This window comes from Anopheles maculipalpis, chromosome 2RL (assembly GCF_943734695.1).
Source record: "Anopheles maculipalpis chromosome 2RL, idAnoMacuDA_375_x, whole genome shotgun sequence".
NCBI classification, from domain to species: domain Eukaryota; kingdom Metazoa; phylum Arthropoda; class Insecta; order Diptera; family Culicidae; genus Anopheles; species Anopheles maculipalpis.
Window position 1 is genome coordinate 29,936,519 of NC_064871.1, and position 23,721 is coordinate 29,960,239.

The 23,721-nt window shown below is 46.7% G+C and overlaps 4 protein-coding genes across 5 annotated transcripts; 1 reads left to right on the forward strand and 3 right to left on the reverse strand.

The window, feature by feature from the left end:
- On the reverse strand, positions 1-2,807 carry LOC126557024 (protein pygopus-like). 2 transcript variants are annotated; one of them, XM_050212661.1, is made up of 3 exons: positions 2,507-2,807; positions 798-2,430; positions 1-746 (listed from the first exon to the last, which is right to left on the reverse strand). In XM_050212661.1, the coding sequence occupies exons 1-3, from the start codon at positions 2,774-2,776 to the stop codon at positions 1-3; spliced, it is 2,649 nt and encodes an 882-aa protein (XP_050068618.1). In that variant the 5' UTR covers positions 2,777-2,807. The 2 variants fall into 2 exon arrangements, with proteins under 2 accessions (XP_050068618.1, XP_050068617.1); XM_050212660.1 differs by having other exon boundaries at positions 1-2,430.
- A 1,358-nt stretch (positions 2,808-4,165) lies between these two features.
- Positions 4,166-4,736, reverse strand: LOC126559270 (UPF0587 protein CG4646). Its single transcript, XM_050215400.1, has 2 exons — positions 4,474-4,736; positions 4,166-4,406 (listed from the first exon to the last, which is right to left on the reverse strand). Exons 1-2 carry the CDS (start codon positions 4,724-4,726, stop codon positions 4,168-4,170), a joined length of 492 nt encoding a protein of 163 aa, XP_050071357.1. The 5' UTR covers positions 4,727-4,736; the 3' UTR covers positions 4,166-4,167.
- Positions 4,737-5,079: 343 nt separating this feature from the next.
- LOC126558165 (transcription factor Ouib-like) lies at positions 5,080-6,393 on the forward strand. The gene is made up of 2 exons (XM_050214127.1): positions 5,080-5,214; positions 5,287-6,393. Exons 1-2 carry the CDS (start codon positions 5,080-5,082, stop codon positions 6,391-6,393), a joined length of 1,242 nt encoding a protein of 413 aa, XP_050070084.1.
- Positions 6,394-8,336: 1,943 nt separating this feature from the next.
- Positions 8,337-22,137, reverse strand: LOC126556631 (sodium leak channel NALCN). Its single transcript, XM_050212012.1, has 11 exons — positions 21,930-22,137; positions 19,872-20,057; positions 18,311-19,780; positions 17,341-18,239; positions 16,213-17,263; positions 15,947-16,141; positions 15,600-15,817; positions 11,105-11,328; positions 10,717-10,990; positions 10,483-10,645; positions 8,337-9,212 (listed from the first exon to the last, which is right to left on the reverse strand). Exons 1-11 carry the CDS (start codon positions 22,029-22,031, stop codon positions 8,337-8,339), a joined length of 5,658 nt encoding a protein of 1,885 aa, XP_050067969.1. The 5' UTR covers positions 22,032-22,137.
- Positions 22,138-23,721: the final 1,584 nt, after the last annotated feature.

Genomic DNA, 23,721 nt, shown 5'->3' on the forward strand with positions numbered 1-23,721 from the left:
CTACGAACCAGCCATCGATGTCTGTGGGGTGAGCGGTTGCCCGGGCGTTTGCTGCCCTCCCTGGGGTGTTTGTGGTGTCAATGGCCCCTGTTGACTGCCGGGTCCTTGCTGCTGCTGCTGGTTCGAGCCGGGCCCGCCTTGCTGTTGCTGCTGTTCTGGCGAAACGGAAGGTTCTTTCGTTTTGCCATTATTGTTCACGGTCCCATTGGCACCGTTCGGATTGAGGCCCGGATTCATGCCGACCGACATGGGGCCCCCATTGCTGCCTGTCGGTGTGCCCGGTTGCTGAGGAAGAGGTGGATTTGCGGGAAGCATCATTTGCTGTTGCTGCTGCTGCATTGAGCCCTTGTTGCCGAGTTCGTCGTCCATCAGTGGGGATTGCGGGATGGGACCACCGCCAGGGCCACCGAGCATCGACGGATCCGGTCCACCCATCTTCGGTCCACCGCCCATCATGTGCCCTCCACCGGGTACACCGCCACCCATCGGACCACCCGGACCGGGACCACCGCCACCACCTCCTGGTGGCATTCCCATTCGCTGCTGCATGCCGGGATTGAACATACCGGGCCCGGGATGATTGTTCATCACACCACCGCCGCCTCCTCCACCACCACCCCCATACCCACCCATCTCCGTCATGGGTGGGAAGATTGGGTCGGGGTCTGCTTTGTACATACGATTCATCGGACCACCTCCCATCGGGCCACCACCCATCGGACCACCCATCGGTCCACCGGGTCCTCCTCCCATTGGGCCACCGCCTCCCATAGGACCGCCGCCACCCATTGGGCCACCGCCTCCTCCCATACCACCACCACCGTACATGCCCGGATTCATCATGTTCGGTTTATTGTATTGCATCGGCGGTATCTGCTCGTTTATCATGCCGGGCACACCAGGCCCCGGTACACCATCCACCGGACCGCCCATCCCGGGGCCACCACCACTACCGAGCGGAGTGTTCATGAAGGCAGGATTTAGCGGTCGGTTCGGTGGGCCCCCAAAGTCCGGCGGCATACCACCGGCAGCGGGCCCACGGAACTGAGGCCTCATGCCCATACCGTGCGGATCCATGCCCATGCCTCGCTGCTCGGGAAAGAACATTTTCTGCATCTGGCGCAGTGTAGCGAGCTGCTGTTCGCGATGTTGCCGCTGCTGGGGCGTTAAATTTTCGTCCGGCACTTTCACACCCTGCAGCGACGGTTGTGGATGGCCACGCGACTGCGACAACACATTGCCACCCTTCATGAGCGGCAGTGACGCTACCAGCGAGTTCATCTGATCGATAATCGTTGAACTCGAGTGACTTCCACCGGGTCCGCCGCCTCCCGGTCCCCCAGGACCCATGCCGCCGGGGCCACCTCCATGTCCACCGCCCGGACCACCACCGGGTACACCACCTCCGCCACCACCACTCGGCGAAATGTGTGACCCTACCGGGGAAGGATTCTCCATCTTAACGCCTGGATGTCCTCCCACCGTTGGATCACCTACTCCGTCACCTTCCATGCACGAACTGGGCGTATGGTGGATCGTGGACGGTTTCGACATGCCGTCTGGGTTCATGCGCATATGTGGCCCGCCGTGACCATCCGACGGGTACATTGGCAATCCACTACCATCCTGATCCATGCAAGCGTTCGGCGTATGGTGAATGGTGGCCGATTTTTTGCCCATCACCACCATCGATGGATCGAGCGGACCACCACCCGGTCCCATACGCATGTGTGGCGGCATACCGTGACCATCCGGACCACCACCACCGCCAAACATCGGCAGCGAACCATCATTCTCCAGGCAAGATCCCGCGTTTGCCGTGTGATGAATTGTGGCTGACTTTTTCATCCCATCCGGTGGGCCTCCGCCCGGTGGTCCACCCATACCCCGCGGTCCCATTGGGTGATGATCCGGCGAACCGTGACCGTGTCCATGATCCATCCACGGTGACATCGCACCCGGTCCCACACTGTTCCCGCTCATTTCGTCCGGTCCCGGGCCACCGAGCCGGTTCTGTTTCTGCATCTGTGCACAGTGATATGCGATGATCGAGTTGAACTGGCCGCTTAGCACCGCCTCAGCGCCCTTGTTAGCGAGCGCGGTCGAAAACACGAATATCTGGCTCTGCTGCTGCGTGTATTCCAGCTTGTTCGATGGTTTGTTGCCCGCCATCATGCCAGCCAGGCCCGGATTCATCTTGCCATCCATCGGGTGACCACCCACAACACCATCGAGTGGACCGCCGCCTCCCATCACCGGTCCACCACCGCCGCCACCCGCTTTGCCCATCCCATCCATGACACCGCTGTTCGGGCCAGGGCCACCGCCTGCATTAATACTGCAACCATCAGACGGCTTCATTCCGCCCGGCCCAACAGAACCAGGCCGACCCGTTCCAGGGCCGCCCCCTTTCATGCCCGATCCATCGTCCTACAATAACAAAAACAAAGTGATTACTTGGATGGTATTTACTGGGAAACGAAAAAACCGAGACCTGTCCTCATACCTGTTGTTGCTGTTGTTGTTGCTGTTGCTGCTGCTGTTGCTCCAGTTTGGCCGCAGCCGCCTGACTCATCTTGTTCTTGCGGCCGCCTTCATCGTTTTTCGAGTCCTTCTTCGGCATCACGGCAGAGGTTCCGGAACCACCACCACCACCACCACCACCACCACTACCACCAAGTCCCGTGCCTGCTCTCCCTCCCCGACCTCCTCCTCGTCGTCCTCCTTGCGGCAGGTGCTGCTGCTGATAAGACTGCGGTTGATAATCGTACAGCATTCCACTCCCCCGGCACTCAGGGTATTACCATCTGGGGCACGCAGCGATGAATCAAACTTATCGGCTGCCTTGTGTTTCTGCAAACCCGAAAGAACCGTACACCCGCTTCACCGTACCATACTGGTATTGTTTCTTCTTCGGCAAACCAACCTCCGCGCGCACCTACTCTGGATGACAGGTATCGAGAGCACTGATCACTGGATCAAAATAAAGTGATGCCAGACGGGAGCCAGCCGCTTTACCACGTTTGGCACCTTTTTTCACGGGACATTGGAACAACAAAACACGAAAACCCACGCGGTACACCCTAGCTTTCGCACAAACGCACACGCACACACACTTTTTTCTTCCGGAACGGCGCGGACTTATGCGTTGTGGCGAAGGTAAACAACTTCTGCTATCATACAACACACAAACGGAGGGACACACATTCGCGCTCTACCACCTCACACTCTGGTGCTGATGCACTTTTTCCGTACGCCTTGCGCGACCGGGCTCACCGGAAACCACGGAACAACCGGGAATCGCACAAATAATTTCCTACGGAGGTTCCACACGGGTACCGCGCGCGCACTTCACACTGTTTGCACTGCCCCCCTCTCTCTCTCGTGCACATCAACGTACCTTGAGCAGCACACACGCACACACGATGCACTCTGTGGCTCTTTTGGCGAACAACCGTTGGCCACGAAGCGGTCTAGCGCGGCCGCTATGGCACTGTCGTACGGCGCAATGAATATCGGAAATATTCCGGGAAGCGGACCACGGCTAAGGGTTTGTTGCCTATTATTGATGCTGCTGCTGCTGCTTTTTTGTGTTGGCCCTTGGTAATGTTGGTGATTTGCTGATTGACAGCTTCGATTAAGCACCACGGCGTCCACCGCATCACTGTGGGTGCGAGGACCGGAGAGCTGCAATGACAGCTGATGATGGAAGTTACGAAAATAAAACGTAATTTCAATTAAATGGGCTAAAAAAGATCATTTTTAACACGTTCAAAACTAAAAAATCCATTTTTATGAGCGCTATGTTACAAAATAAACATTATTTAGTAGATGGTTCTAATGAAAAAATAATTCAAATAATACCTATTCTGACCGTTCTGTCAGCCATTATGCTAGTGAAGAACTTTTCTAGAATAGAAAGCGCTAGTGTAAACATCACTCTTTGTTCTAAAAACACCACAGTGAGCTGCTCCATCCCGAAATGATTGCCAGCGTGAAATAGAGCCTCGAAAGATCGTTTCCTAGCGCTTTTTCTTACATTTTCCCCATTGAAATTATGAAAAGTCTTAAGCATATGCCAAATAATAATTAATTACAAAAGGCTCATTCAAAAACAAAACAGTACCATTTATTGCTCACACGAATCCTTTCCAAAAATGAACCATTTCACTTCTTCAGCTTGATGAAATCCGATTCAAACTCATACACACCGACCGAATTGTTGTTCTTCTGATCGTACTCCACCCAATCGTCGTCCGACAAATCTATATCCTCAAACGTGGGTCCATTTTCTGTCGCCTTGGCAATCCATCCCGACCGTGGGCTGAATTCGATCGGTTCCACACCGCGGCAATCGAAAGCTACGATCGTTTTCTTTTTCCCTGAATCTTGCTCGGTGTAGCTAGCTGCAATAAAAAGCGGATGTTAATGTAATTCTTTTGAATGTTTTGCTTGCTTGAAAGTCATACATACCATTGGAGCCTTCGATGATGTCGATACTGTTTTCCCGAGAGCACATACGACATTTCATGTAAAAATTGAACCCTTTCGGATTGCGCGAATCCTCGTTGATGTGCTCGCTTTCGGTCAGATCGTGCCACTTGTCGGACACTTCACCACAGTTAGAACATTTGATTTTCAGGAAGAACGTATAGTTCGGATGGTTAGTCTTGAGTTCTTCGATGTTTTCCAGCGTCGCTTTTATCTGCAAACCAATTTTGCCCATGTTTGCGACAAGATTTGAAGGTGCTGGGGTGGTTCCAGTGACCAGTTACACTCACGAAATTAAAGGAAGTCGGAAAATAACCACGTAGATTATCTCGAAATGTCCAACCGGCTTGTTCCGGAGAATATTTTGTTTATTTCTTTTAATTTTTATCGAATTGGCATGTTTTGAAAATGTTGCATTTGACAGTTCTTTCTAGCGTACGTTTATCAGCCATAGTTCAGCGGCCAAAATACGCGTACTACGCGCGTACGTTCCCAAAGGGAGTTGCGGCTTACACCTCGTTTTGTTTATATACAATACCGATTCCACCGATGGTTTCACAAAAACCTTCAAAAAACTCTCCTTAAGTTATGGCTTTCTTGGCGCCATCCTGCTGCCGACTTTGCCTCAATAGTCCACCCTCAGATTCGCTCGTTTTTTCCGTCTTCGATACCTTCCAGGGTAAAGTTCTGTCGCAGCTGATCGAGGAGCTCTTTGCTATAAAGGTAAGTTGTGCGCTTCATCTTTATAAAGCATTTGTTTGTTAGTGCTGATTGTATCTACCGTTCTGCAAAAAGATCCTGGAAGATGATCGACTTCTATCGCTGTGTCTGGAGTGCGTAAATCGTATAAATACGGTACACAAGATCAAGCAGTTATTCGTAGAGAATGATCGCAAACTGCACGAATTGCTACCAAACCATCCTCCGTCAAGCGACGCCTTTGTGGAAGAGTTGGTGTATGATGTATTTACTGTCGGCAATACGGATACCAGTGCGGACATTGCAGGTGAAGGTTCCTCCGTTAGCCATGAGGCTGCAGTACAGGAAAGTAGTGAACCAACAGCACCATCCCCATCCCATGGGTCCATCGATGAAGATATGAACGATGACACTCCAGCACACCTATACCCGGATGCCAAAGATGAGCCTGCAAACAAAAGTCCACAGTCATCACCTATCAAGACACCTTCTTCCGCTACCCAAGCCAATGCTCAACTACCACAAAACAAATGCTACTTTTGCGGAGTAATCTTCGAAAGTCAGATAAAGTTTACTCATCATCTACCGAGCCATTTTGCGGATGTACCTTACACCTGCACGGAATGTGATGGATTGGTCTTTAAAACGGTCCGAGAAGCGAGCAAACATATCTCCTACCACGACGCAAACGAACGGCCCTTCAAGTGCCGCATCTGTACGTTACGCTTTCCAACGCGCGTTAACAGTTTGACCCACGAACGGAAGATACATCGCTTTAAGTTGAAACGAATAGAGGCAACCAAAGCGAAAGGTTCCAGCAACAAACAACGAACCTCTGAAAGACGGAGCACGACGGTGCAAAAGAAACAAAACATCCCCAAATCAAACTCTTCACCCAAGCTGGTTGCCATCGAACACGTGTGCGAAATATGTGATAAAAAGTTTACCGCGAAGAAAAATCTTACCCGCCATCTTATGATCCACACGGGTGAGAAACCGTTCAAGTGTGATCGATGCGATCGGTCGTTCCGGCAGGCAGGCGAGCTAAAGAAACATCTGTGCCTTCATTCGACGAAGCGCGAATGCACCGAACAGCGAACACCAGCCATTAAAAGGTCCCCCAGTGGGAGTTCAGGTTCCGGCTCTACGGATGCCAAGTGTGTAAATAAAAGAAGCAGCGGAAGGTGTTTGGTTTCATGCTAAAATGTCGGCATCGAGTCGCTTTAAGTATTCATTTATTATCACTATTGAATGAATTTGGCATTTTGTTCTCTACGCAGACACCACGGAAGGACTACGGAGGTAAGTACATACAGACGTACATCTACGAAGACGAAAAGCACTTCGCTTAACAGGTACAGTCAACCGTCTTACAACGAATTTAGTCAGTTTCAGTTTTTTAATCGTACTCCGATTCCTTCCGTACTTGTATCAAAAGTCCCGTGATTTATATTAAAAATGAAATAATCTATACCTAAAAAATATCGCAGTGCTGGCTAAGGGTATGATTGACTTTGAGAAATACCCTTGGACCTTGGATTTTGAGGACCTTTCGACACAAGAAAAGGCATTTTGAAAAATGAGCCCCCTCGGATGACATGTCTTGATGGATGTTGAAATTCTTCAGACGATCAGGTCCGGCAGATGTCGAGATATCTCGAAGCGACATTTGGAAGACGAGTCCTCTTGGGCGATTTAGGACTTCCCAGTACAAATAAACCAAAACAAAATACAATAATTCCAACAGGACTTCAAATTGCCTTTTGAGTGAAAAATAAAAAAAAAAGATTATTCGTTGTGAGACGGTCGACTGCGTCTAACATAGCGTATAACACAAAACATCCATTGAATCCCGTTCGCTTGGCTCGAGCACATTTAACGCTAACAGTTTTTAACGGAAGACGACACGTGGTCGCACACATCGGAAGATTTACGATCCTTTTTGTTCCTTTTAAGTACAAAACATAAGCGCTCACGCACGCCACTTAACAAACAGTCCCTTTCGGCATTAATTCTTGCCTACAACAAATACTTTTGCGCTCTTGCTGTACAGGGTTGCGACAAGAAAAACTATGCGAAATTGTTAACTCTTCAATATTGGGGATAACCCGAGGTCAATAATGGACATATTTTGGCAGGCATCTGGTTTGCTTAGTTGTTACACAACTGCAGAACATTTGAATTCTCAATTAGAAAAGTGGATTTATACCAATTAGGATGGAATTTAGCCACAGCATATCTCGTACAAAAAGAAATAGAAGGAAGAAAAGAAGAGGAAGGGAAATTAAAGCATGTACCAATTTTGCTTGTAATTCCGTGCGTTCCACAAGGACACTAATCAAGGAGGTCTAAGAAAGAAAATACGTAACTGTCCGCAATAGCCGAACAGATCGCCTCATCAAAACGAAATGAATTTGAGGTTGGCCCCAAGAAGCTGAATCTTAAAGGCCACCTCCAACAGTTTGAAATGTTTGTTGTTTTTTGTTTTTTTTTTTTTTTTGTAATTCACGCTAGCCTTACAAAGGATCAAGTGCTACCCCTGGGAGTGGGTCAGCTTCTCCAAAGATCAAAGCGTCGTCCTACAGCAGGGTCGCTTATAGAAAATATCTAGTTTCCATCTAGTTACCATCGGTGACCCTGCTTACAAACACTGATTTACGAAAGAGAAATGTACAAAGAAGTAAGTAAAGTCTTCTTAAATACGCACGTGGCAACTAAGGAAAACTAGAAAAGAGGGACATTTGTGATTGTTGAATTCAGGACGTTGAAGCATCGTTGGGAATGGGTTAAGACTTCGTTGCTTTAGATTTTCGCATTTTTTTTTCTATTCCTGCCGCGCACCCTCTAATATTAACACTTTTGCCTAGAAAACATTCTATCTAACAAGTACCTCACTACTACCCCTCCACGACCAATTAACGGTAACAATACAGTACAATATCGAATAGAAATGAAGTTTAAAAAATAAAAACAATCCGCGATTTTGTAACAAACAAACCACATTCACGGCATATCTAGTTTTAAAAAAATCTCCGGTGGTGCCCGACAAACAGGCGATAATACTGGCAATTCTAGTATCGTTCGCTCTTATTCCAATGCATCCTAGGCAGCTAGATAGCGGCGAACGGTGTTCTACATACTACTTCTCAATTGTCCTCCTCCTCGCTGTGCGTGCTCAGCACCTGCTCCTGCCACCAGTCGTGCACCTCGTAGATCATGTTGGTGTGCGCATGGCCAAACTTCGCTTGCTGCTGCTGTTGCTGGGCCTGCTGATAATGCAGCTGCTGCTGATGCGAATGTTGATGGTGATGATGAAGTGGCTGCGAATGGGGCGAATGTTCTCCACCGCCATACCCATGACTAAAGCTACCGTGGTGATAGTGCAGATGCAAGCTGTGCGCTCCGATCTCGCTCAAATGGGACGCCTTACCACCAACGCCACCGGTCCCACCGACATTGATGGACGGTGGGGCGCGCTGCTGCTTCTTCTTGCTCATGTATCGATCCTTTTCATTTTTGGCCTGAGGATCGGAAAGGGTGGGAGCGAGAAATTTACGCCCGCTGCTCGAACCGGTCGAATCGGAGCGATTCAGTACGGTGGCTGTTTTCTTGCGATTTTTCGCATTATTTTCGATGTCCTTCGCTGTTTGATCGGTATCGGGTAGTTCGAGGCTGGTGCCATCCTTACCCGTAGGTGATTCTTCCGGCTGTTTCGATAGCTGGCCAGGGCTGGTAACGGATGAGGCGGCTTGGGAGGTGGTTGAGGATTGCAGTGGGGACGTTACTTGGGATTGGGTTTGGGTGGCTTGCTGTTGCTGGGCTGGTTGTTGCTGTTGAGATGATGGGGTTTGCTGCTGTTGCGATTGTTGGGTGCTTCCGGTGGGTCCAGTTTGTTGCTGCTGTTGTTGCTGTTGCTGCTGCTGCTGCTGCTGTTGTTGTTGTTGCTGCTGCTGCTGTTGTTGTTGCTGCTGTTTCTGATCGTTCGTTGCACGCAGGCCAGCGATTAGCGAGTTTTGTTGTTTCTAGAAGAAAGTAAAGATCAAGCAAAGATTAGTCGATGTTTTAAAAAAGGGTTTAGGTTAACCAAATTGGGCGACTAAATTCACTGTTCCTGGAAAACATGAAAAAATACCGCAAAATGTTGGATGTGTGGAAGGCATTATAGAGTCTAAGGGGATCATCTCGTTGGTGTTGCGCTATAGATATAGGTACCAACTACGGCCAACAGCATTTCTTAATGGCGTATGAAGACTTCAATAGACATCCAATGGTGGAGGGAGAGTCTTTGTGAAATGTTTTCGACTGTTCACGTGATTTAAAATATTCAGATGGCTAAGTCAACGAAGGTGCTTTATTGGCGGGATCTTTGCGAGAATAACGTCTCTAGAGATACCTAACACCTTTGCATGAAGAGCTCCCTTTAACGGAGAGTTTTCTTGGTAGAAAAGGCTGAAAAAATTTGGCAGACGAGGCTCCGGGATTGGTAAGACCCTTTATAGGTAAGAACTCTTAGTAATTGTTAAACATGTTCAAATTTTAACAAAAAAAAAAACAAACTCATATTTGGAGGTGTTTTATCTCGATCTATTAAGTAACTTTAGGTTGTTGATGCTGTTGTTAACACACAAAACAGCTGCTCTTAAGAGCAGTGATAACCCTGAAAAAATCATCGAAAAGTTCTTATATTCTTCCAAGGTAACTTTTAATGGGGTTTCTGTAGATAGAGGTAAGGATCCGTACCAGATAAAGGACGATTACGGTGCATATGCAGAGGACGATTACGTTGGATGTTGTAGGAATATAGGGCCTTACAACTCCATTGGAGATGAGAAGTTCAAACATTACTTATGTAACCGTATTCATTCCGGCAAGGCGGTAGAATGTACCACACAATGGGTTTATTCTGCACCATGTTCGCATTGATCGATTGATATTGAACCACCGGCGATATTGACTGATCGATATGTTGGTCAGTTTTAATGCCATTACTACAATGTCATCTTTCAAAAAAAAAAAAAAAAAAAAAAAAAAAATTGCAAAGAAACCTTTGTTACAAAACAGAATCAATTTTAATGAGGTTCTCCCATCAAAACTCTTGATAGAATTGCATTTTCCACCCCACATATTACCGATACATTCTGAAATGTAACCGTTTTCTACCTTTATTGTCTGTTCTCAGACTGATCAAAAAATGACCTCAAAAAAAAAAAAATGCGTATTCATCTTGCTCGAGAGATGGCAGATAAAATTATTCTCCAACTTCTTGAATATAGTTGAACAGGGCATACTTACCGCAACATTGTTCGCCCGTATCTTTTTCAGACAGCCCTCCAGCCAGGTTCGTATCGTCTGCTTGGCTACCTCTTCCTCTATGATGTACTCAAACTCCTCCCTTGCCAACAGTTCCTCCAACTGTAGCGCTTTCCGTATGTCGACCGACCGATACGAAAGCATGCTAAAAAAAGTTGCGAACGTGGGAAACATTATTAGTGAGCTTGAAAAACGGGCTACCGTTAGGCCACTTACTTAATCACGTCATGGAACGTAACGTCCTCCCCGTTGTGCAGCTTGTCCAGCTCGTAGCACATGTACTTGAACAGCAACCGATCCTTCTGTGGGTCACACTCCAGACGGCCCTTTAGCAGGCGCAGGATAAACTTTACCCGCCGCACCGGGATGACACCGCGCTGATGTATGTCCACAATGTTCCACGTGTTTTGGAAGTTTCGTATATCGGCATACGATAGCAGGGCGTCCTCTTCGTTCGAGTAGAACAGCGAAAAGTTCTCCATGATAATAGCTACCGGATGGAACGCGCGCCAGTTGAAATGAGAAATAATAGTATTAGCAGCCTGCTGGTGGACGGTACAATTTGGCACATCCTTCACTACACCCGACTACGGTGACACATTACCGACAAGCAGGTTCAGCACGATGTACGTGATGATGACGTAGAAGGTGCAGAAGTAGATCAGGCTGGCGGTAAAGTTGCCACAGTCCGTTTCCCAATAGTTGGCGGCCGGCGTACAGTACGGTGGCTGTACCATGCAGTCATGCATGATCTTGTTCCAATCCTCACCCGTTACGATGCGGAACAGCATCGCGACCCCGGTCACCGGTGAGCCGAAATTGGCCCGTCTGCATTGCGCACAACGACCGGGTGGGGGTGGGGGGGACAGATGCGCAGTCGGGAAAAAAGAGAACAGGAACAGACGAATGTCGCAAGTGCCAGGGAAAGTGTTGTGTTGGACCGGTAATGTGTGCATTGGGGTATGCGAGCAGATGTGCAGGCAATGAGAGTGTTGAGTGCGTGTGTGCAAACCGTGATCAATCGTATGTAAATATTAAGCAGGGAAAACATCAGAACGAGATGAGAAAGAAAATGGGGAAATATGCATATCGAGACATACACAGAGAGAGAGAGAGAGAGATAGATAGGCAGAGACACGAGAATGAGAAGGAATTGGAATAGGACAACGTGTTTTTTTATTGATGACGAACGGGAGAAGAGAAGAAAAGGTAGACAAATTAGTAGATGGTAATAAACAAACTATAAACTATTGATAGGATAAGAAGAGGAGCAAAGTAAAGCAAAATCTAAAAAAAAAAACGGTAGCAAGAAGGAGTTCAAAGTTTAGCTTAATCTTGTAACACACTTCAGTTTTTAAAATAGGGGGTTGTTCTTTTTGTTACTAATACGCACTAATGCAATGGTGTACAATGCAACATGAGCGAGCAACAGGTTATAGACATCGTATGTCATGTTCTAATTCTACCAATAGCAAGCTACAAACGGACATAGACATGGAGTGCTAACATGTGCCAACCAGGAGTACTATTTGCAAATTAAGACAAATCTCTACAGCAATTAGAGGTAGTTAGAAATTGGAAGGAATAGTGAGGAAACAACATGAATCTCTAATCGATTGATCAGTGATCAGATGAACAATGAGCTGTTGGTTGGGTGTCTGTTGCATGGGTACAATTTAATGCAAACCGAAAGCACAGAGCTAACTGTTGTGATGGCATTTGAAATGTTTAACAGCTATTGATTGATAAATAGAAATAAGGTAAGCACAGACACAGTTTGCAGATAAATAGCGAAAGAATGATGTTTTTTTTTTGTTGTGTCCCTGTCACATCGCACTTTTGAAAATGTATTGCTATGTATAAAGTGTTAATCTCTCTTAGTTAATGGTTTGATAGACAAGGTTTAGACTAGTTTACCAATACTATAAAATAGCGTTACACTATAAAATATTGTTAATTATTACCCAAAAAGGCATCTCACCCTTAAGTTCAAGAAGATCAGTTGCATTTCGTGGGTGATCCTCATTTTTTTAATTTGTTTTGTTGGTTAGTTGAGAAACTATTACTGATTCATATTGTTCAGGTCTTTATTACGTATTGTATCATTGCAATAGAATGGGAAAGGTCCCCCAATTGCGAATTCCTGAAAAGACTCCATTGGTCGCTGCTTCAGAAAGTTTGCTACCCGGTTATCATCAGCGCAATCACTCATTCTCAGCTGTATGACTCTCATAGCTTATATACAGAACTGAATCTGAAATGTAGAGATGTGTCTGTGCAAGATCTCTTGAGGTTGTAGCGCCAACAAAACAGAAGAAAGGGAGAAGAGCACATGGTGCAACGCCAAGGCTGCCTTAAGACCTAGGATTTTCTGGATCTAAGATTTTCTGATCAGCTCCATGTACATCGGTATTACCGTACAAGAATACAAGAAAAGAATACAAGGTATAACGGACAGTTGAGTGACCAATACCTGGACAGATCTCATTTTGGTCCAGAAGAGAGTTAATATCTTGCAATTTTGGATCATCAAAACTGGTTCACCGTGTGCTAACGATAAAACAATATTAGACTATAAGCTCCAAGGAATTTGCCGAGCTCTACTTAAGTCTATGATATATCCAGATTGTGACGCAATATGACCATCTTTGTGACAGTAATTAATTTTTGATATTTTTTTTATTTCAAGAGGAACGGCCTGGCGTACTGCTGATAACAAAATAATATTCATAAATAATAGGACTGTGCCCCCGTAGTGAGGACTGACTATCTAACTACGTGGTATCGGCATGTCTAGTAAGCCTTTCGAAGGCCGGCGTGACCTTAGAAGGTCGTTAAGCCAAGAAGAAGAAGTAGGATATATCGCATAGGATTGATACTAACTGGAGTTTTAGCACAGTAAAAGAACAGATTTTAGAGGCCCCTTATAGCGCTACATTTCCAATAATAATATTTTAGTCACAAAAAATGGCATATTTAAAGTTAAAAAAAAATCAATTGAATAGTCTCTGTTACTAAACACACTTATCGCTATCAAAAGAAATGGTTTTGCCCATCCTCGCGATGGCGTGCGAAAAAAAAAGACGTACGGAATATTCGTAACAATAAGAAACAACAATGAAAGTTCTACTGCTCCACATCACAACATTTAGGGACAATGAAACAGAGATCAAAAAGGCTTAAATATTATTTTGAAAAATGTGAGAATGGATGAAACAAAACACACACACACGCCTGGACAGCGACGAGAGCGATATTACACGGACGACAAGAGAGGTACAACTGTTTTGTGCTTGGACACGCGAGCAAACAAAATGGAGGAAAATTCACAAAATGTAACAGAGACAAAGAGGCAAAAAAGAGGTAAGGGAAGGATGGATAGATAGATAGATAGATAGAGCATTCAAGATATATTTTATAGCAGGTAACATATTAGGAAAATCGTAACAAATGTGGTCGGAAGCATTTACAGCAGTTCGACATTTACCTTGAACATTGGGACCATTTGATTCAACACATACCAAGATGGTCAAGCACGGTGATTTTTGTTTTGGGCAAGTAGCACTGGGACAAAAGGTATGTGTAATCTATCTAAATAAGCGGAAAGCTCTAAACAAGTTGGTAGTATCTGCTATAAACGTTTAAGCTGGATGGTCACGTACTAATCTCGTACTATTTGTACTGTTCGCTTGTGAATTGATTGCCGTCGACTACAAATATTGAAATATACTATTCGACTGAATCACTAGACTTGACTGTCACCTTGTCGTATTCGGATTTGTGTATCTCGCTTGTTTGAAGTGCTTTCTGCAGTACCCTGTTAAGCTGTCAGTAGTATAATACAAAACGGACCCATCGAACCCCTCTTTCTGTGGGAATTTTTGGATAAGATCCCTCAGTAAAGCATTATGTGATACGAGTTGCGCAGAACCAAAGCTTAAAATTGTGGATTAAACCAAAAAAAAAAAACACACGTACACACACACAAACGGATGAATTTTCATACGGAGCAGCAATGGACGAACGTGATCGACGGATGGATCATATGTATGTGGATATGTATATACGAACACCAGTAAATCAGGTGATCGGCGAACGTTAACTGGCCGCACTACAGAACAAAACCATCTGCTGCCCAATTAGCCGGCAAATGCTGAACGAACAGGTCTTACAGTACTTCCGGTGATGTTATTCGTGTCTTCTACATTTTCCTACTGCTTTTCCTTTCCATTCCTGTTGCCAACAAGTCTTTGGAAGTCATCGGATCATTCGCCAATATTGAGCTAATGCGCCAAACAAATAAATTTTGCCTGAATGTTCACCACCGGGCAACAGGGAGCTGTCCTTGCACGGATGGCCGGTGTGTAGGGAAGCTGCACCGAAAGCAGACAAACGTTTCGTTCGACAATCCTCGACCCCATTGGAGGATCTAGCGGGATGTAGCTTACACGCACCGTTCCACGAAAAAGCGGCTTGGACAGTTCCCTTGCGCTTTCGTTCAGCATTGGTCGATGGGCAATCGGAGGCTGGTAATTTAGCAGGACGGTCAGTGTTTGATTCTGCTTGGTTCCGGTTTCGGCGCTGCCCGGAACCCGAATGTTTTGTCCCGTGCGGCCAGCTTACTTTCGGGAAATTAAGGAACACAACGGGTAGGAACAACGCGTGATACGGTGAAAATGGACGATGATGGCGATTATATGATAATACTAGACGACGAAGACGATACATGGAATTTAGTACCGGAGGCCAGACCGGTGGGCCGATTAATCGGTTTTTTTTTTCATCTAATTTAGTTCGGGAGGTGTTGGGACGAGGGTATTGGGGGCATCGAATTGGACCGGACATTAAACAGAAGAAAAATAATACACATAACAAAGCAGCCACCAGAGTTGTAAACGAGGTGGGCTCTAGAAACGTAGGACATGGGACAAACCGAACACTAAATCGGCAAAATACTACTACTGGTCATCGCCACTATTATCCCACCACTCCTTCCCAAAGGAACGAGCTCTGCTTCAATGGAAAAAGGTAGATTATGGGAAGCATGGGGTGTCTGGGAGGGGAAAACATACGATTCTACGGACACACGCTTTACTTACCGTCCGATACCTTCGCCGTACTTGACCGTGCCGAACAGTATCGTACCGGCGAGGGCGTAGAAAAACACCAGCAAAAACATGCCGAAGATGATGAAGAACGATTTGCACACCGACACACCGACGGTAAGCATTAACATTTTCAAGGTCGTATGCTTGCCAGTTATTGTGAAAAATCGCAATATGACAACCATAAAACCAATGAAATATGATAAATCGCTCTGTTTAAAGGTTCGTCCGGATATTTGCCGGGGGTGGGGAGGCAAAACAAGACAAAAAATGAAAAATTTGCATTAAGACCACTTAGCCGAGTTCGGGTTTGGGTTCTGGTGTGATCGCTTTGCACTTACTCGCAGTGTGGTTTGCAGAAAGATCCAGACGACGCCCGCGACGGTAACTAACAGATCGTACCGATTTCTCCTCGACTGCCAATAGCCGCGCGGTGTAAAGGCGATATTCTTCATGACGACCTCGATGACAAACACGAACGTCAGGATGGTACTGACGATCACCAGACGCTCGGTGTGCACCTCATCTTTAGTCCACTGGAAGAAAAGGAAAGATTGTCGTTGTGGGAATGGCCGCCAAATTCGATCTCTCGTACCCCCGAACATACCGTAATTGACAGGAGCATACTGTTCACCAGCACCACCACCGCGATGCACCGCTTGAACGCAATGTGCTGGGTAATGTCGTAAACAAACGCACGAAACTTACGGCCATCCGGGCGCGGTGGCAAATGTAGCGGTTGAGCGATCTTTAGTCGCTTCTTCAGATCACACCAACGGCGCTGATCGACGGTCAACAGCGCAGTACCCTTGTTCTCCGAATAGTTCGCAATCACCACACCGACGAACAGCGTTAGCCCGATCATACAGCCCAAAAAGATGTACACATGAATGTAGATCGCATGTACTGGGCCGAGCGCCTTTATCAGTACATCCCGCACATCGATCCAGCCCTTGTACGAAAGCACCTCAAACAGTGCCAACATGGCGTCACCGATGTTATCGAAGTTGAATCGCCGTGGATTAGCCCAAACGCGTGGTACCAGCATCGAGGGGTAGGATTCATTCACACCCGGCGTTAGCTTCATCTTGGTCACAAACACACGTCTCATAAACACACCGACACAATCCTCGCGCTTCTGTATCGTTGGATCGTTACAGCGTGCCAGTCGGCCACCGTACAGCTGCACACCGTAGCTAGCGAAGATAAACATCAGCAGGATGAGCAGTGTGGATACGAGCAGTATCTCCTTGAAGCCACGGCACAGCTCGTACACCACCTTGCGCATATGGGGAACCAGTGTGAAGATTCGCAGCGGACGCAGGCAGCGCAGTATCATGAGCAGTTGGGCGGAAGAGTTGCTCGGCACTTGGCGCGGCATCCAGATGAGAAAGCTGGTGGACACGACGTAGATAAATACGTCCAGCACCGAGGCGACATCTTTGATGTACGCTTTGGGCGTGAAGAAAAGACCGTCGGCTAGGATTTTGAGTGCCAGCTCGAGGCTCATGAAAATGACAAACGTGTACTCGGCTACCTGTAGGGCGACGTGCTCCATCACACGGTATTGGGGCGTTTCGAACATCATCGAGATGCAGGAAAGGGTCGTTACGAAGATCATCACCCAATCGAGGTACGTGACAAGGCCAAGAAAATTGCTGGAAAAGGACACGGAAAATAAAAAGTTGCAGCGAATAATGGCGATTGGCGGTAAACCCCGATCGATGATACTTACTGAAGACTTTTGTACTGCACCTTGCGCTCCTTCCCGGTGAGTGGATCCTTCAACCGCGCATCGTACCGACCGTGCACAATACGCTGGCAAATCTTTCGGAACCGGCTTTCCCTCGGTACCGCAAACAGGGGCGTATCGAAGAATGGGTGATTTTCGCGCAGATCTTCCTCCCGCTGATTGCGACGCATCTCCGCCTGCTGCCGCTTAGCCTGCAGGATCTTAATGTCCAGATCGTGCGGACGTGCTCGGGACGATGTGACCCGGCTAGCCGCTCCAATATCACCATTCTCCATCAGATGTTCGTACGTCTGCTTCAACTTAATCGACCCACTGCGCACCGACCGTCGGATCGAACGTGAACCAAACTTCTTCTGGTCCACCCGCCACGGTTTCGTCTGGGTAATTGTGCCCTGGGGTTTCAGTCCCGCCTTCGTCCCAGCGACCGGCAACATGGACGAATCGCCCAACATGAGCCGCTGATTGTTGGAATCGTTGATGATGTGTGTGATGGCAAGCTTGCGCAAATCGCTACCCACCATACACACCTTAGCCGTTTTGTTCATCACATTGATCGGGCGATGCTTTTTGTACGCGATCCGCGAATCCCAACACTCCGGCATGGGCCGTTGATATCCTTCCAGATCTTCCGGTTCCATCTCGAGCACAAACTGCTTCATGAACGATTCGCGCACCTTCGGCAGGGTGAAGTCGTTCGGGATCTTATGCAGAATGGCCATCTGCGGTGAGTCGGGAAACTTTTCAAAGATCCGTAACCGGAACGGTAGCGTTTCCTTGATCTCTGCACTCTGCTCGCGAAACTTGAGCTGCTTTAGCTTCTTGATGTCCTCGTCCAGCTCGAGATTGTCCAAGATGACGGCCACGAACAAGCTTAACACAATCTACGGTTCAAAAGAGAGGTGTGCTATTAGGTGGAGAAGGCTTACAAAGAGAGCGAGAGATCTCAACTTACCAGCGTCACAAACAGATGATACAGGATGAAGTACACCGCAACGAGCGGCGTAAGCGTTTTGCTCGTCCTGATCATCGTCTCGTCCATCACCTCGACCCACGCTTCCTGTGTCAGAATCTGAAACATGGACATGAACGCATCCGGGAAGCTTTCGAACTTGGTGTAATCGCACAGAAAGCAAAACAGCTGCATCGATATGCTGGAGCTTATGATCAGCAAGCACATGGTAAAGATGATCAGCGAGCCAAGTTTCTTGCCTGGACCAAAGATTTTGTACACGAAGCCCTCCAGCATCGGTGACGCTTTGATTAGCCGCACGACTCGCAACACCTGGAAGTACGTGAACCCGCTCAGATAAAGTGCCGGGATGATGTGTAGCGTCGTGCCGATAGCAAGCAGCAGCTCAAACTTGTGTATCGAATGCTTAAAGTAGCTGCGCCACCCGAGACAATAGATCTTGAACAGCGTCTCCAGATCCAGGAAGAAGGTAAACGTTATCTCGATGTAGTAGTACTTCTCGTAAAACACATGCCTCTGACGTCCGTCGTGCTTAAAGTGCATGGTGGCCGTGACGATCCCGTTCGCCAGTACGACCGTCATGACTAGCATCCGGAAATAGGGCGATCGCAGGATGGTGTGACACGTTTCCGGCGCAATCCCACCGTGCTTGTTATCGTCGATCGTTACCAACTTCCAACCGCTATCATCGCCGGTAATAATCTGCGACGCCGTACTGTTCTGGATGTGTCCCCGTACGCCCCACATCTGCTGGAACTGTACCCGTATCTCGTTGAACGTTTCCGTGATGACGGCGATGAACACGTTCTTCACTAGCCATGCCAGAAAGAAGATCATTGTGCTGAAGTAGAATGCGGCACGCCATGCTGGGAGTGAGTCGATCGCACGGTACATGATAAACACCCAGCCCTCCTGCGATGCCGCCTGATATACGGTGAAGATGCTGGTCGCAATGTCTTCGAACCCGGTAAAACCCATCGCATAGTTCGTAAGAAAGTCCATCTTCATGCACTTCATGCCGGTGGGACACTGGTAGCCAGAGTTGGGATCCAACGAACAGAACGTGTCCGGTATGGCGAGCGAATTGATCGTTAAGCTTTCCGGTTCGGTTGTGTTCAGCACACAGTGGTTCTTGAGCTCGCCGAAAAACTGCACACCGAGCAATCCATACAGCGACATAAAGAACAGGAAGAACAGTGTTACGTTGTAGATCTGTTGGCTGGATCGTTTGAATATTTGATTGATGCGGCTCTTGGGCATGGAGAACTTCAGGAAGACGCGCAGGAAGCGTATCATGATAAGCGGACGCGGTGCCCGTACCGTGCTGAGGTACGAAAACTTGGGCACAATACCAAGCATCTCGAACACCTGCAGGCTGACGGAAAGCCAAAGAAACAGCACCATCGAAGCATCGAACTGGCACCAATGGTCCTTAAAGTATGGTGCTTCGCCCTGTACAATAAGGTAAGAGGCGTGTGGCGCGTTAGTAAGTAGGAAGCGCTTTCTCGCTTTCTATGCTGGCTGCGAACGAACGGTAACTTACCCGCAATGCTCCACGGATATGGATCTTGGCTATCATTTCGGAGGTAAACAGAAGCGTTGCGACCGTATCGCAGCAGAAGGTACAGTACTGCAGGAAGGGATGCCGCTCGAACGTTTTCGGCGTGTTGAGTGACACGGACGTCAGCGATATCAAGGCACACAGTCGCATCAACCGGCGGACCCATAGCTTTTTTTGTTTGCCAAAGCACACGCATTCGAGTGTGGAACGAATTGAGACAGAACGGGAGGATTAGCTTTCCAGCACAAGGGTGGTTGGTTCGTTGGGCGTAACATTTCGAATGGCGAATGTATTGATTTTGCACGGATTTATGGTGACTTCATGCCCCATGCATCAATGTGTTTATAGAGTGCCGTCAACCATCGAACATGCTTTCGATTGAGTGACCAAATGGCATTACATTTCGATGTTTGTTGGCGTGTATTTGGCTTAAGGGTTATATTTTTAGCGCTGGTCTTTTACTATTTGCATGCATGGCGAATGATGCCAAAAATGGGGCCGAGCAATGTGTATTTACATTAAACTTGCGTTGAAATATGTGATTGAAGTAGGACAGTTGTAGTTAAGAAGCGATAAAGAAGCAGTACAATATAATTATACATAATTTGGTAGGTAAAGTAAAATAAGTAGCATGCATATTAATAAAAAATATGTTTTTTTTAAATAAATGGTAGCAGTAAAGGCATTTAATAAGCATATTTTTCCTATTTTAGGATTTTTAAGCAATGTTCGAAATTATTGTTAACAACCAAAATGCGTAGCAATTAAATTAAAAAAAAAATGAGCCCACCACGTGGAGAACCTAATGGAGACGCATGGTACTTAGTAAAATAAAACACCAGGCGCCTCCATCAACTACTCATCGTGTAGGAATGTTCTTTTTTAATGAATTTTCTTCGCTAAAGCAAAACCCCCATGCTAGACACCTTTCCAAAGGTTCAACGCCACGGTCATTTCACCCGTTTATCGCCGACCGAACATGGCTACCAAGCGGAACGCCTATCGGAACGCCGTTGGCCTAATTGGGAAGCATGGTTTATAAATACCACCGACCGGGTCCGATCGGTCCAGCGCAAACACTTTCCAAGAAACAATCCCATTCAAATTGCTTGGTGACACTCAACGCTCGCCGATGCCGTACGCGCGATAGCGAAGGCGAGAACATTATTTCGACTGGGTGCGCCCGAATCGAACTGATTAATCGATTCCAGCTTGGGACCGGGGAATGCGAATCGGAAGCAACGGTTTTGCGGCTAGCGAAGGGCGTCATATTGCTGGAAACATGCCAGAAGGTAAAGGAATAAAGGCACAGGCAAATAGAAGGAAGTTTCTTAAGAAAAGATGAAGTCGAAAAAAAAGGGAGGAAATGGATAAAAAAAACAAGCATTAGAATGCAGAAATCTAAAACCACATTCCCGAAAGGTGATGAATTCCATCAAACAAATACCTTCACTACTACGCATGGTCAGCATTAGTTTATGGGATTTTTTTGTAGTCAGTTTTTAGTGTGTATCTTATTTATTTTGCTACTGCTTTAATTGATGAGTCAGATGATGAGAATGGCGTTAGTGATGGGGTGGAGAAATGATGTTCAGTCTTCTACGGAACGGTTTTGAGCGCCGAGGGACTAGTACACGGTACATGTTCGATTTCGATGATGATGAACGGTCCACAACAACGCAACAACAATATGGGACAATAGAATACAAACGGATAATGATACAAAGGAAAGAAAAAAATCCACAATTAATTAACTATTGTTGATACACACGCACAATCCAATATTACAGCTACAAACACACACACACACACACATACACACATTTAGTTAATTTAACTTAACAAATACGCTGAAAAAACACACACATAGGTCTCATAACTGCTCCGGCACAGTTTACCTCCCTGGGACCATATACAGTGTAACACAGGGGATTAAGGAAACAAGCTAAAAGGATTGACATGTGTTCACACCACACGTGTCAACACTAATCTCCAAACAGGGCTAGAAGGAGTGGTGAAAATATATATAGAGTCCGGTACCTTGTTGACCCATTCGATGTCGGCACTTTCGTTGAGCGACTCTTCCGGCCCATAATCGGCCAGCACCGGTTCGCCCTTGATGCTCTGCTTCCGGCCCAACATGTTGCTGGTTTTCTTTTTCTTCTTCGACGCGGACGCGCTTAGGCCCGTTGCCGCGGTAATCGCGGCCGCCGACGTCGTTGTTGTTGTCGTCGTGGTTGCTGCGATGATTGCTCAGTTCAAGCCTCGATCAACTTCTTCTTCCTTTCTCTTTCTGGCACGAAATCTATTTTTCTCTCCTTCGCTCTTTCTCGCTCTCTCTCTCTCTCTCTCTCGATTTTTCTTTTCAACTAGTGGGGTTTGGTTTTTCCAAACTCTATCACCAGTTCAAGATGGCGACATACTACCTTGTATGGGTACAGCTTCCACAGCTGGTTAAGACTCCGCAGCCCTACCAACACCGTACACACCACCAGTTATGTATTATAAAACATTATTTCTTTCGATATTTTCCACATCTTCCACACGCACAACGGTTTTCATCTCGGTCGCTTCATTCACGACACTCATCTCACCACACACATCTCGCTGGACCATTATTATCGATCGGTTACGGATGAAGATTTTTGCCACAACGGCTGCCATCTTGAATCCGAGCACATCTCCCATCGTTGGGACACTTTCGCATCATTTTGTTTGCACACTTTGCTGACGGGTTACATTTCGATACAAACGCGGTATGAGTACAAAAGGCGTAAAGAAAATCAGCTTCCGTAATGGAAGACTCTGAAACAACGGCGATTAAAGCTTACACAAAGATGCTAACACAGAGGTAACAATAATAACAACAAGAACAACAACGAAGAGAAGGATAAGCGAGCTCCCTCTAAGCCTGTAGCACTCTCGACGATGCCAGATTCTGCACTGACACGATGCCTGTGCACTTGACACGGAACTGCCAGTACGCGCTCCCACATCCAGCTCCGGGGAGAGATTTGATGAGCGCAAATGCGTGCGAAAAACTGCGGGAACCATCCGGAGAGGGAAATGTCTGGAAAAATAAACGTGTACGGTGAAACTCGAAGTCGGAAGTCGCTAGTGCGCTTGTGCAGGATTTATTATTTACAAAACGTGTGGACTAGTGAAATGTGGAGGTCGGTAGAACGGTGGTTTTGGTCATTTCCATTCTTTATTTTCTAGAGTTGAGATAAAGTCTTGCAATGAGATTACAAAGAAAAAGGTTTGTTTTATTGTTCGGTTTAAGGGTGTTGTACTTCAGTTGGACATTACTAAGCTGGCAATAGGTACAACCTGTTGAATGCCGATACCTTCCTGCCGATGGTAGTGCTAGTGCTTAGCCCTTTTCTCGATTAGACAGATAAACTGAGAGAAATTGAGAGAAAGAGAATGTGGGGACACACATTCTCACCTTCCCTAATGCAACAGGTTTGTTTACTTCTGATGTCCTCGCGAGCGGATAAACTCGATTACTCACCGAGAGTTTGTGATCCTTTGCAGGAAGTTGAGTCAGCTGTTTTGTTGTAAGCAAAGCTGTTTACCAACAACACACAGCTGGTGATGTGCATTACCAAGTTACGAATGCTGCGATGGTTGCCATGGTCCCGTTTCTATGGTTTCAGTCTTTAAGAGAGTAAGGAGCGATACAAGCTAGCATATGCTTGATGTTTTATATAAAATTACAAGAAATTTCCTAATATACATGAGTTTTCTTTTTTTCTTTTTCTCGTTTTTGTTATTTACATACAAATGTATGGCGTTTGTTACTAAAAATCTCTGATATTCTATTCGCTAC

What these genes read in the sequence shown, in the direction of transcription:
- LOC126557024 (XM_050212660.1), bottom strand. Translation starts at nt 2,776, where the DNA reads ATGCTGTACGATTATCAACCGCAGTCTTATCAGCAGCAGCACCTGCCG. An exon ending in AACAACAACAGCAACAACAG is followed by an intron (nt 2,431 to 2,506) that starts GTATGAGGACAG and finishes TTGTTATTGTAG; the next exon opens with GACGATGGATCGGGCATGAA.
- LOC126558165 (XM_050214127.1), top strand. Translation starts at nt 5,080, where the DNA reads ATGGCTTTCTTGGCGCCATCCTGCTGCCGACTTTGCCTCAATAGTCCA. An exon ending in AGGAGCTCTTTGCTATAAAG is followed by an intron (nt 5,215 to 5,286) that starts GTAAGTTGTGCG and finishes TTCTGCAAAAAG; the next exon opens with ATCCTGGAAGATGATCGACT.
- LOC126559270 (XM_050215400.1), bottom strand. Translation starts at nt 4,726, where the DNA reads ATGGGCAAAATTGGTTTGCAGATAAAAGCGACGCTGGAAAACATCGAA. An exon ending in CATCATCGAAGGCTCCAATG is followed by an intron (nt 4,407 to 4,473) that starts GTATGTATGACT and finishes TTTTTATTGCAG; the next exon opens with CTAGCTACACCGAGCAAGAT.
- LOC126556631 (XM_050212012.1), bottom strand. Translation starts at nt 22,031, where the DNA reads ATGTTGGGCCGGAAGCAGAGCATCAAGGGCGAACCGGTGCTGGCCGAT. An exon ending in GTATGCTCCTGTCAATTACG is followed by an intron (nt 16,142 to 16,212) that starts GTATGTTCGGGG and finishes CTTTTCTTCCAG; the next exon opens with TGGACTAAAGATGAGGTGCA. An exon ending in TACGGCGAAGGTATCGGACG is followed by an intron (nt 11,329 to 15,599) that starts GTAAGTAAAGCG and finishes TGCGCAATGCAG; the next exon opens with ACGGGCCAATTTCGGCTCAC.